Below are 13,758 nucleotides of genomic sequence, written 5' to 3' on the forward strand. Positions count from 1 at the left end.
GGTATGCACCTGTAATCCCAGCTGCTTAGGAGACTGAGGCAGGAGGATTGCTTAAGCCAAGGCGTTCAAGGTTGCAGTGAGCTATGATTGGTCACTGTATTCCAGCCTGGGCAACAGAGAAGACCCTGTCTCTAAAAAAAAAAAAAAAAAAATCAACCAATCCACAACAAACACTCTTGTGAAAACTCACTCATCCCTAAATCTCCTTATTAGCTTTGCTCCAAGAGACTGGACCTTTTAAGTATGCTCTCCTTTGCTGCAAATTCATCTTTTGTTTCACGTGTTGATTGGTGGGCTCTTACTTCTTGGAGCAGTTCAAAGTTAACATGCCTAAAATAGGACTTTTGATTTTTCTTACTAAACCTATGAGAAAACCTCAGCTTTAGTCTTCCCCATCTACTAGTCGAAGCTATCGTCGTCTGTTGCTTGGCTAACTAGACTCCCTGCTTTTGATACTTGGGTCTCTATACTCTGTTTTCAACACTGAATCCAGAGGATCCTTTCAAAATCTCAGTCAGATCATAGATCATGTTAATCCTCGGCCCATAGTGTTCCAGTGACTTTCCAGAATAAAAGTTCCAAGTCTCTGTTCCTATTCTAAAAGGCCCTGAAAGTTCTGGCTGCTGCTATCTCTCTGACCTCAACTCCTATTCTATCTTTGCTCACTCTGCTCCAGGCCCATGGGATTCTTTGCTATTCTTTGCAAAGACCACAGTGCTCCTGCCCCAGGGACTATATGGTTAACTATTCTGCTCTTCTGACCTAGACATATGGCTCAATCTCTCAATGCACTTAGATGCTAATCTTTTCAGAGAACCCTTCTCTGACTGTCCTAAAATAGCAACCCCAGCACCCAATAAATCCTTAACCTTGATTGTTCTTTACCCGTCACCACCTAATACACATTTTTATTTGTGTTTATTGTCAGAACGTAAGCTTTATGAGTGAAAATGCATGGTTTTGCCCTCTGCTATACTCCTGGGCTTATAACTGTGCCTGGCTGATAATAGGTGATGAGTAAGTATTTGAAAGCATTCTGAAATTTTCATCAATTATGTAGAAGAAAGACCTAGATGAAAGTCCTTTCTACTCAGTATCCTGATTTTAGGGGCCAGCATGATCCACTGGGTGGACTTCAGATTATGTGCACATTCTGTGCTAGGTTTAGTGGGGGACAGAGGGGAAAAGCAAAGACCCATTAAGAATAGTGAAACAAATCAGTAAAGATTCCTTAAATAATCATCTATGATGAACTTCTTCAGGCATATTCTTTTTTTAAAAGTTTTGCATATCTACTTTGATATGAATTTTACTTTTTCAACTATCCAAAAAAATAGGACTCTGCCTTTTGAATTTGAGGTATTATTTACTTTGAAACAGGCCTGAATTCCTCTACTTTTAAACCTTGAGTCAAAGGTGGCATTCTTTTTTTGTATTTTGTTTTGTTTTTTGTGTTAATGGAAAGAGTATTACAACCTGGAAAAGGCTACTCATTTCTCGTGAGAGACGGAGGGAAGCATGTTACAAATGGGGGTCTGGGTTGGAGCCTCTGCCATTCGTGTTAGTGTGTGGATTCTGTTAGCCCGACACCTCTTGGGGCTCTTGCTTATCTGGATAGCTGTAGCTTTATTATACAATACCACAGCTTTGTGACTGAGTTTTACGTGGAACTCTCACATCACATAATGGTTTCTTCCACTGTGTAAGAAGTGGAAACCCTGACTGTCTTTTCTCTTTTCAAATACTGTGTCTCCAGTGCCATTTTCCCGTCTCTTTTTATATTGATAGCAGAAAAGTAGCACCTGATGCTGACGGCAAAATGGCAGGTGGTCATGGACAGAGGCCGTGGGAGCTGATCATACTGCCATGTATTAATAGTCCTGTGAAAGCAGTGGCATAAGTTTAGTCACAAGAGGGGATAAATATTTGCCCGCTCATGAATTTGCTTCTGCGTAGCTGCTATATTGAGACATAGCCTCCAGGGAAATACTATCTTTGCAGACAAGTTACTCAGGGCTGCCTCAAAAGACCCCCATGCCAATCTACTGCAGGCTCCTGTTCCCATATTAAGCATTTTTACAGAATCACCTTCTCTTCAGTCATCCGCTTGTGTAGGTGGAGGACAGGGAGGTAGGGCACTGGCCTGGGAGTCAGGCACCCAGAGCCCTGTTACTTATGTGCAGCCTTGTGCCAGTCACTCAGCTCCTCCAGGCCACAGTTGCTGGATCAGTAAAATAAAGGCACCCATGTCGCTATTGTTCTCTGCAACTCTCTGGTTACACTAAGTTGTATGTTTCCTAGTCTCCCAACTATTGGCAAACAGAAGTATATATTGTCTTACAGAGCATACAATTCCCCTTGAATGCCAGAACTCCAACCCGTGTGCCACGTCCTTGTGGGGGGTTAAGGGCTGGGAGCCAGGAGGGAACAACTGCTTTTTCTGAGGTCAGTGTGAAGAGAGGAGAAGCCAGAGAACTCAGACACCAGGAATTCTATTTACATTTATAACAGCAGAGGCCAGAATCATGTAGAAATATTAATAGCTTTGGGCTTCAGTCCCCAAATTGCAAAACAAAACAAAACAAAAATGCTATTTATTTGGAACAGAACTTTTAACTTTGAGACTTTTCTGGAATTCTTCATTTATTTACACTCCTTTACTAGTAAAAGAAAAAAAAATCTATTCTGGAATTGTTGTTCTTTTTTTTTTCTTGGGAGGTGGGGAGGAAATAGAAAAAAACCTTTTCATATTTATTTTAATATGGAAAAACATTGGAAAGGTCATGAACGTTCCTCAGGAAGATTGTATATAGCTAACAGGAAAAATACCAAGCATACAAATATTTGTGGCATGAATCATCTCTTAAAGTGTCGCATGGCTTTTCCTCTTAAATAATTAAATGTAATCAGCATTGAACGTCATGAGGTTGCTAGCAGCTGTTGCAACCTGATCATTATTTCTGAGAGATCTTTGGGATGTTTCCTTGCACTGCAGTTCAGGCTACATGCTATCTTTAGCTAACCCCAGCACCTGAAAGGGAAACTTGTCATGTGCCCTTTCCCTAGTTATAAAGATTAAAGCTCTTCTGTCTGTATCAGGAGCCTTAGTATAACCACAATTTTATAAGTGTTCCCATAAACAATTGTTTTGAATTCAAAAGGTATTTCAAATTTGCCATATTTTTTTTTTCCTAATACAGGGTATTTACCATCTGAAGTCAAGATGAACCATGGTACAGTTACTAGTGTGGCCTTGGATAATTCTGCCTGGCTGGCAGTTCTGGGGTTGGTTGAGCCCTGACTCTATTTTCAGAAGAAACTGGGTTTTGTCTCCTCCATGGCAAAGGGGTCACTGACAAGGTGCTTGGGCCAGAAGAGGGGCTGTGGTATTGATGGCAACTGTGTCAGGCAGCTCCTGCCAGGAGTCTTGGTGATGGCAGGAAGAGTGAATCTCAGTCAGTGATGCTCTTGGGACATCTTGCTCAACATTTCTCTGCAGAGCCAGGCCTCTGCTGGGGGCTGTAATCTATAAGAAGCACTCAAACATTCCTGGGAATATAAGGCTATGGGAAAGCATATTTATCAACCCCCTTCCCATGAGATAAGCATTTGTAGGAAAATGAGTGTCAAGTGGCTTAGAATGGAGTGTAAGTGGGCTAGGTGGGTGGATAGCACATCCAGTGGCAACGACTACACATGTTCATCCTGTCTTCCAGGGAGGTGAGTGTCATGCACTCAGGTTTGAGATGTGCAGCTTTGGGGAAAGAGTTGAATTTCAAAGGCCCATAGAGGAGTCAAAGCTGAATTCTACCACTAGAGGACAAGGATCAATATGGAACAAGCCAGGCAATGGATAGCTTGAATCCATAGCTCAAGTAATTGCTCCACTTGACCAGGGGCAGATCTTTAATGTGTCCTTGCTGGATACAAAACCAGCTCAGCTGTGGAGGTGGAGGAGGGTGGGAAAAATTGTGTGGACTCCTATAAACATTTGAGTGCAGATGTCTTTTTTATAGAATGTCTCTTTTTCCATTGGGTAGATGCCCAGTAATGGGATTGCTGGATCAAATTGTAGTTCTACTTGTATCTCTTTGAGGTATCTCCATAGTACTTTCCACAGTGGTTGTACTAGTTCGCAGTCCCACCAGCAGTGTATGAGTGTTCCTATCTTTGCATCCACACCAACATTTATTGTTTTGGGACTTTTTGATAAAAGCCATTCTCACTGGAGTTAAGTGATATTTCATTGTAGTTTTGATTTGCATTTCCCTGATAATTAGAGATGTTGAGCATTTTTTTGTATGTTTGTTGGATGTAAGTCTGTCTTCTTTTGAAAAGTTTCTGTTCAGGTCGTTTGCCCACTTTTTAATGGGGTTGTTTGATTTTTTTCTTGCTGATTTTCCTGAGTTCTGTATAGATTCTAGTTATCAGCCCATTACCGGATGTGTAGCATGTGAATATTTTCTCCCATTCAATTGCAAAGATGTGGAAACAACCCAAGTGCCCATCAATACATGAGTGGATTAATAAAATGTGGCGTATGTGTACCATGGAATACTACTCAACTACAAAAAAAATTGGGATCTAGCACCTCTTGTATTATCCTGGATAGAGCTGGAGCCCATTATACTAAGTGAAGTATCATAAGAATGGAAAAACAAGCACCACATGTACTCACCATCAAATTGATATTAACTGATCAACACTTATCTGCATATATAATAGTAGCATTCATCGGCTGTCAGGCTTGTGGGAGGGGGAAAGAGAAAGGAGGTGATGGGTATATATACACCTAATGGGTGCGGTGTGCACCGTCTGGGAGATGGACACAATTGAAGCTCTGACTCAGGTGGAGCAAAGGCAATCCTATTTAACCTAAACATTTGTACCCCTGTAATATGCTGAAATAAAAAAATTATGTGTACTCTGGTCTGGAATAGCCTCCGTTATCTTCCTCAGTTTTTCTGGGCTAAATATGAAATAGCAGGCACTTTGTGTTTCAGGCTTTTGTTAAAATGTGCACCAAGCATCACTGTTGGACTAGCATGGAGGGCAGTATGAGGCAAGTGTCACCTGGCTGGGACTGCCTTCTGTGGGTGATGACAGGCAGCACCCACAATAGCAAGTTCCAGTGCACAACAGTACTCAGCCTGCCTTCCTCACCCCAGAAGTCCAATCTGTGCTGTCCTGGCCACTTCTGCACCACAACATGTGCTGTGGTTGGAACAACTGCAGGAACCTGGCCTCATGTCACATCAGAGAACATCTTTCTGATTCTCTGCAAGTTTCCAGTGTTGAAAAGCTACAAAAGGCTGTCATGGGGAGCACCTTAGGCCCTGGCTCTGGCCCAGCTGTACAATGAGGGAGTGAGCAAGGGATGGTGGAAGGAGATGGGGCCAGGGGTATAATGTGGTGCCAGCTCCCGTGGGGCCTGTGGGCCATGGTATGAACTCTGGCTTGATTCTGAGTGAGATGGGGTATTGGATGGTTTGGGCAGAGGAGTGGCATGAATTGCCTTGCGTTTGTACAGGATCCCCTTGGCAGGTGGGAGAGAGCAAAGATGGAAGCCAGCGTGCCAGATAGGAAACTTTTGCAATAGTTCAAGCAAAAAATGATGGTGGCTTGAACCAGGATAGTGGTGCAGGAGGTGGTGAGAAGTGGTCAGACTATGGAGATAGATATTTTAGAGGGAGAGCTGACAGAATTTGCTGAAGAATTGGATGAAGGATATGAGAGAAATGGAAAAGGCAAGAACCACAAAATGGAACAGGCTGCCTCATGTATGGAAAGTGCTCCATTGCTAGGGTTTTCTAAACAGAGTTCTTGGAAGTAGGGTTTTGGTCTGGTCACTGGAAGACTGGGAGGATCTGACTTGTGGGGAAGCTCATGACATCAGTTTCAGACATGCTGACTATCAAACTGAGATTCAGGAAGCTGTGGGTTCTAGGCTCAGTCTGGGCTGTGTTGTTCCAACTCTTTGGGTACAAGTGTTCTCAGAAACTGATGTGGAAGGCACCTTGCATCTTGCACACTCTACAGCCTATGTAGCAACATTGGGAACCAACTGAAAAACTTTAACACTTTGACTGCATTTACTACCAGCTCTAACTGGTCATGGTACAGCTGAGTGACAAAATAGAAATTGTTTGCCATGGCTCAGGAAGACCGGGGAGGGATGATGGCTGTCACCAAAGAGCATAGACTATCCCTACCCTGTCTTCCTACTTCTGAGCTAACCTTAGCTTCTGAGCTTATAAAGGCATGTAAGAGGAAGTGTTCTGTGTTGACTGCTGTGCTCCCTTAGGTTTTAATCCATTAAGTGAAAGGTACCTAAACTGGAACTCATATATACTTACCTTTACAACACTGGTTTAAATCATAGAATTGGTCAATCGATGCATATTTGAGTAGCTACTGGGTGCAAGGCCCTGTGATCTCCTCTGATTTGGGGCATTGTCTGGTTCCTTCAACAACACAGCAAAATTGGCAATTATCTTTATTTTAAAGATCCTCGAAACGATGCAGCTAAATCATTCTTTGCTAAAGAAGTATAATTTAAAAGCCTCTCAAAATGCACTTGAGTGGGTACGTGGGTACTTATGTCATTTGATGGCAGTGAAGTGATAAATTGTTCTTCAGAAATCTGCTGATGGTGTTTTGAATATTGGACATGGTCGTTGTTTGAAGCAAAAATCCAGATTCCCCCCGCCCCCCCCCCAAACAGGCCTGGTTTCAGTAGTTGCCTTTGTGCTTGACTTTTAGTAAATACTCTTCAGTTTCTGTCATAATATTACTCCTCCAGTGACTGTGACTTTGATTTCAAAGGGTTCTGCTGAGTCTCAATATAGAGCTGTAGGATGATGTTGGTGCTTTGCCCAGAACCCTCAGGTCCTCGCCCTGTTGGTTTTGGCGCTTTCCTGTCCAACAGCGCCAGCACCGACCTCAGCCTCCTTGAGTCCGCTTTGCCTGCCGGCACAGGGAGCCAGTGGGAGCGGCTGGAGATTTGTGCCCTCGGTTTCTCCCGCGCCTTTCACTCAGCCACTGGCAGCAGTTCCGGTAATATGAAAGCTCAGTGTCCTTGCCTCCAGATGAGACAACTCTGAGCCTCACCGCAGAGCCAGGCTGAGGCCAGGCTTGGCCTGAGATTGTATGCTACTTGGATTTCTCCCCTTCCCCTTCCTGTTCCCCCACTCTCTTACTGATCTCTCCTGAGAGCATGTCCTTAATTGTTAATTTGCACACACTAATCTTCAGCTCAGGGTCTGCTTCTGTTGAAACTGATCCTTTATCACTGTGTTTCCCAAACTGAGCACCAAAGTGCTCTGGGGCTGCAGAGAACTCCCAGGGGCAGCGTGGGATATTTTAAATTTTCAGGGAAAACACAGTGTTACTCAACATCCATCAGACACAGAACAAACTACTCAAGGTACTTAATGATTTCAACATTAGATCCTACTACCTTCCTTTACGTGATGGCATATCTATCTGAAGCTGGGTTGTCCACGGTTGCTGTGATAAAGAGCAAATATCCTATGACAATCAGATGGAAGAGGAAACAGGGATGGTGGTGTCCAGTCTGATTCCTAGGCTTGAGAAGTCGTTTCATGTCCACACGTGCACACACCCCATTAATAAATAAGTGTAGTTATGAAAATAACTTTAATGTATGCATAGTATGTTTTCAAATGGATACTAAGTTGTTAGGACATAATTATTATTAAGTTGTACCTAACTAATTTTTGGAACTTTTAGCTATTTCTTTTAATCTGGGCATTCCATGAAACATTACTTAGCATAAACTAAGTAAGTCTGGGGGGGCTCTGCTTCATAGTGACAAAGATGGTTTAAATGTTTTGAATTAAAATAAGTGAAGTGTTCAAGTACCAAGTAACAGTCCTCACTGCAAATAAATGAATTGCTTATTCCTTTATGTGTTCTTTATACTCTTTCATGGTCTTGCACTGTTCATGAACTGTCACATTGGAGTTTTAGACATGAACATATTCTTTTGTTTTCTTCTTTCAGAGAGTGGGTTAATCGAGCCCCATCTATTCATTTTCTGAGAGTGTTAATCTGTCTGAGGCTACTAATGAGGGATCCATGTTACCAGGTTGGTTGGAAAAATAATTTTTTTTTACTTGTTATAAAGATGAAATGAAAAACGGGTGCGTTTTTCTTTGAAGCAGTCCTTATTAACTTTGTTTTTCTCTTTCACAACTCAATAGCTTCCATATTTGGGAAGTATCTCATCTACTATTTAAAAAGATTTGAGAGAAGTGCTTTAATGGGGACAACAAATCTGTATATTTCTACTATATTACTTATGAGATTAAGTGGATTGAACTTTTGGTCTATGTTTTCATTGCTACCTGTCATTTTAAACCATTCACATTTCAAGGAGGTGTACACTTGGCCACATCTTCAAGCATGTTCAAAGCCAAACAGCTCACTAGGTCAAAGTCAGCAGTGACAAGTGGGGGCCTTCTCTTATGGCTCCAAGGGCAGCCACTGGGAAAGCCAGGATCTGCAGCTTTAGTAGCTGCTCCAGAGTTCATCCCTTCTCAACCTCTAGCCTAAGACTCTAAGTTAGAGGTGAGCAAGCAGTTTCCCACTTCTCTCAGTGGAGGGCATTGATGTCAAGAATCTTTCCCTTCTCTCTTTAGTTAGGTTGATGTGCTGCTTCCAGTTTAGTGCCCCTGAAACCTTAATGTGCATAGAAATTACCTGGGGATTTTGTAAATGCAGATTCTGATTCAGTAGGTGTAAACTGAGACCCAAGATTCTTCATTTCTAACTATTAATAGCATCCAGGGGATGCTGTTGCTACTGGTCCATGGCCCCCACTTTGAGTAACAAGGACTTAGTGCTTTAGCAATGAAGCTCTAAAGAAAAACTTACTTAATATTTTATCTGGACCTAGCAAGTGTTTCCTCCCAGTCTCAGCTGTAGATAAATAGCTGATTGCATAAAACAGCAGCTCTCAAACTTTATTGTGTATCAGAAACACCTGGGGGACTTAATGATTTCTGGGGCCGCTCTCAGAGTTTCTGATTCATTAGGTTTGGGGTAGAGCCTGAAACCATGCATTTTTAACAAGTTCCCAGGTGAAGGTGATGCTGCTAGTCAGGGGACCACTGTTTGAGAATCATTTCCTCAAAGCTTCAAGATTGTTTATTGATCATTGTTTCTGCTTGCTGATGTTAAATATATAAGGAGGATTCTCATTATTCGTGCATGCTTCTGTAATTTTCACAGATTATTATTTTTCCTAAGAAGTATCTCCTTTTATGCCCTGTCCTCATAAGCTATAAGGAAGCTCAGACCACTCAAATCTTTTATTTTGGATTCAATTCTATTGATGACGTCTTGAGTCAATGTGTTTCCTGTAAGTGCCAAGTTTGGAAAAGTAGCCATCTTTTCCAAAACGTGTTTTGGTGCCAACCAGCTACAAAGCCTGCTCTGAATCCAGTCTTCTGGCATTCATGGTCACTACACATCTTTCCATTAGAAGAATCACCTCCTTCCTCATACTACACTCTAAAGTGGTCTTGTGTTAACTATAGTTTGTTTAGTTAACCACACCCGTTTGCATATGTAACTCTGGGCATCCTCCAGACAGCTTTCTGTCCTGGTTACTCACAATTTTCTGAGTAGGTAACGTCCTTTTTTCCCATGACCAACCATATAGAACTGTGTGTTCCACACATTTCTGAGCTGCTCTTTGCAACTCTGTGTGGGTCATATATAAGGCTGGGCCATACGTTTAATTTTGCCGGAAGCAGTCTCAGTATGTACTCATTGTTCCTACTTAATTGTTAATGGAACTCTTCTTTACTCCTTGATGTGTCTTAGTTTGGATGAAAACGTTATATGTGTAATGTTAATAAAAGTATTCAAGGAGGAAGATCCAGTTTTCGGACTTGTAGGAATTAGCAAAATATTTGCTCTAGAGATGTTCTGTTTGTTCAGAAAACTGATGACAATGGTGCCCTACTCTGCTGATCTCCCATCTAGAGTATTGCCTTTCTTAATCTAGTTCTTGATGGATTGGAACAGGGTTGATTGTATTGCCCTCTAAAGGAAAGAATTCAGTGACTACTTTGTTTATGAGATTTTATAAACACATTTTATAAAACACATATTAAACTAATATCCCCTTATTGCCAGTCTTTCCACAGAAGGGAATTTTCTCTGAGTCTCTTCCCCCTGGCACTCTTCACACAGAAGAGCATGTGCTCAGGCAGTTGTTTAACATCTTGAGTTGCCAAGAATTGTTGGCCCAAGTCACAAAGCTATGCTGGGGTTTACTATGACTTAACGCCAGTGAGTCTCAGCAAGCCTTTGCCATTGCTATGCTTTCCTGTCCTCTCTTGTTGAATCAGTACTGCAGGGTCCATAAGTGGCTGTTCCAAACCATTTCCACTTCTCTCACCCCAGTCCCCTTCTGTCCCCATTGGTCTCATCAAATTACATCATCATTGTCTGTTTTACAGGGAAGACTGGAGCTATCTCAGTGGGAGCTCTCTTATTTTCTGCTCTTTGTTGTTTGAAATATTTGGATTATCCTGCAATTTTACTTCCTTCTTATTTCAGAAGTGATATTCCTTCTCCTTGCCAAGGCTTATCCCTCCACCTGTTCCCTTTTTTATAATGTCGGAGGTTCCCTTTCTATTTTCTCTTATCATAAAAATCTCCTTTTCCTGATCCAGTTATTTTTTTAAGTCTTTTTCTTACCTTCATTACAACATTTCTTTAAAGGTTAGGCTATGTTTCATGAATCTACTTTCTTTCCATCAGAACCCATGTACTGCATAACTTGCACATTGAATTCTATGCACAAGTTTCTCTCTGGAAGCCATCTAAATAGATCATACTGTGCCACACCTTAGCCCCTCATTCCTTGACCTAGAGGTTGCAAACTGGTGGCTTGTAGACTGGATCTTGCCTGCCAGTACACAGAGCTTCCAGTATATACTTAAGGGTGGCTCCAGCAAGAAAAGACTAGAAGAAATGCCTGAGAAGCCATTTTTGAAGATGTAATTGCTAAGAATTTTTTCAGAATTAAAGATGGGCATAGTACTGAGATTTCAAGTGTAGTTGGAGTTCCAAGGAGGATAAAGATAAATGCTCACCTGGACTCATTATAGTAAAGCCATAGCGCACTGCTTATCAAGGATAAAGAGAACATCTTAAAAGCTCCCAAACTGCACTTGTATTAGAAACAAAAAGAGATGGTTGAATTGAGTTGCCTTCTCTTAGTCCTTACATTCCTCAACCTCTCTTTAGCAGGAGACACCCTTTACTATATTTTCTCTTTGCCTTCACTGATCCCGAGAACCTCTAGTTCTTATTCAGCATTTTTGGGGTATTCTTTTTACATGCTGCTGCTCTTAATCTTGTCTTCTTAAATGTTAACCTTCCTCGAAGTTTTTCTTCCCTTTATCATCTTCTCCAATATTTTCCCAGCTCTTGGCTTCAGCTATCATTTATTTTTGTTCTTTGCTCACAAGTGCATATTTTCAGACTCAAACTTTCCCCTTTAAGTTCCAAATTCCCAGAGATATGTTAGACAGCCACCTCAATGACCCAGTAGTGTGGTGGTTCTCAAAGTATGGTCCATGGAATGCTTACAGGTCTCTGAGACCCTTGCAGGGTTTCTATAAGTTCAAAATTATCTTCAAAATATTGTCCAGATGTTATTTGTCTTTTCACTGTCGCTCTCTTACAAGTCTGCCATGGAATTTTCCCTGTGCCACACAACATGTGATGACATCATGGCTCTGGTAGCTGATGGGGCATGTGCTTGTGCATTCTTGTGTTTTTAACATTTCTCACTTTTAATTTCTAATGTGGTAAATATAAATCACTACTCTATAACCCATATAAACAAAAGCTCTTTGGGGTTCTCAGTAATTTTTGAGAGGATAAAGGTGTTCTGAGACCAAAGTTTGAGAACCACTATTGTAGCACATTACACTCAATAACTTTAAAATGGAGCTCTTCAATTCTGCCCTTCATCCTTGAACCTTCAGAAAAAACTCCTGATTCTTTTAATGGCACCATATTTCCTCGGACTCAGGGTAGGAAGCTATAGAAGCATCTCTATGTTTCCCTTTTACTCCTTTACAAATCTAATATACCAAACCTTTTAGTAGAGTAGTTACTATCATAAACCTGGAAAGATAAATAAAGGCCAGTCCATAGAATGGTGTTAAAATTGAGACCAAGGAATAATCAGTGTAGAGCCACTGATGATTTCTGAATAGAGGAGTAAAATGGTCATGTTAGTGATTCAATATTAAAACCTACTGCAGTGTGTTCACCATTCATTGATTTAGTTTCTGGCTAGGCTTGGGATGAGAGTGCCTAAAGGGAAATAATGGTTTTGGCAATGGTCAAAATAGTGGTGTACGAACACTCCCCCCCATTCTGGGATTTGACATAAGGTGTTCCACTTTTTTTTTTGTTGTTGTTGTTATGGGGTCTTACTATGTTGCCCAGGCTGTCCTCAAACTTCTGGGATTAAGTGATCCTCCTGCCTTAGCCTCCTGAATAGCTGGGACTATAGGCATGAACCACTGTGCTTGGCTTCTATTTTTTAAAACATACTTTTTACCAGTACTATATTATTGGATCTCTTTTTTTATAAAAAAGGAAAAAGGGAGTAAGCAGACCAAGGACATTGTTCATATTTTATAGATTAAACTGAAGTTCAGATTGACTAGGGAACTTTCTACAGATTATTAGCCTCAGAAGCATAGAATGCAGTTTTCTGACCCCCTGGCCTGTATGGGGAGAAGATGCCGAGGTTTAAAAGGGCACACAGGAGGGGTTACCGGAATCTGAGATTACAGTCGTATTTGCTTTTCGGATCAGTAGCAAGAACTGTTATGCTCCAGTGTATACATATCTTGTAGTCATGGTTTTCTTCAGTTTATGCTCTCGGGTTAGTGCGGTCTCATTGGCATAAGGAAAGGAAATGCAAGGAACACCGTGGGTCTGTGAACAGGCTCCTGGCCTTGCTCCACTCTGCATAGGAGCATGGAGGGAAAGTGTTCATTTCATAAACCAAGGTTAAATTCTCGAGTACTTAACAATGAAATTCTCTGAGTGAGAAAGCCTCTTTCCCATTCCTATCCTTTATAGCAGCACTTCTCAAACTGTATTCCACATGAGTAATATGTGCTCTGTGAACAGAAGTGTGCTTTGGTTAGTGATGTTTAGGAAAATCTGCATGCTAAAACTTTCCCCTTTGGAGACTTACACCGCACAGTAGCAATAGTAACGGCTGTGAGGAGAGTTCGTTAAATTCTGTTTAACCTAGCATTTCCCAAGCTGATTTGAGCATAAAGCTCTTTTTCTTTTCTTTCTTTCTTTTTTTGTAGAATGCCTAATCCCATTTACTGTGCAAAGTAAAATGGCGGTTTCCAGGACGTAGTTTGGAAAACTTTGACATACTCCCACGTTAATATTATTGGATAGATAAATTTCTTGTCATGATTTACATCTAAAAATAACATTACCATGACCAATCATTTAAACATTATTCTCTCCCTTGGTGTCTTCCCACCCCAAAGCTTTAAATTTGAATCTCCTTCATGTGCATGACTCCTAGATTTCGATGTTTTGCACTTACCGCATTTTCCATGGCCTGTTGTACTTTTTTTCACCCGGACATCCCATCAGCACCTTGTCATGTTCGAAATTGAGTCTTCTCCTCTAAACCAGTCTGTTCTCCGCCCCTCCTCTGTGTCTGTT

The 13,758-nt window shown here is 41.4% G+C and overlaps 1 protein-coding gene across 5 annotated transcripts in view; it reads left to right on the plus strand.

Annotated features, from left to right (window-relative positions):
* Positions 1-13,758, plus strand: part of NEK10 (NIMA related kinase 10) — a 219,079-nt gene that overhangs the window by 29,373 nt on the left and 175,948 nt on the right. For all 5 annotated transcript variants that reach the window (XM_045537824.1, XM_045537804.1, XM_045537820.1 and 2 more), the window contains one exon: positions 8,026-8,110. In XM_045537824.1, coding sequence (XP_045393780.1) covers positions 8,026-8,110 — 85 coding nt within the window. The remainder of the gene's footprint in view (positions 1-8,025; positions 8,111-13,758) is intronic.

The sequence above is a fragment of the Lemur catta genome, chromosome 1 (genome assembly GCF_020740605.2).
Source record: "Lemur catta isolate mLemCat1 chromosome 1, mLemCat1.pri, whole genome shotgun sequence".
Classification (NCBI taxonomy): Eukaryota; Metazoa; Chordata; class Mammalia; order Primates; family Lemuridae; genus Lemur; species Lemur catta.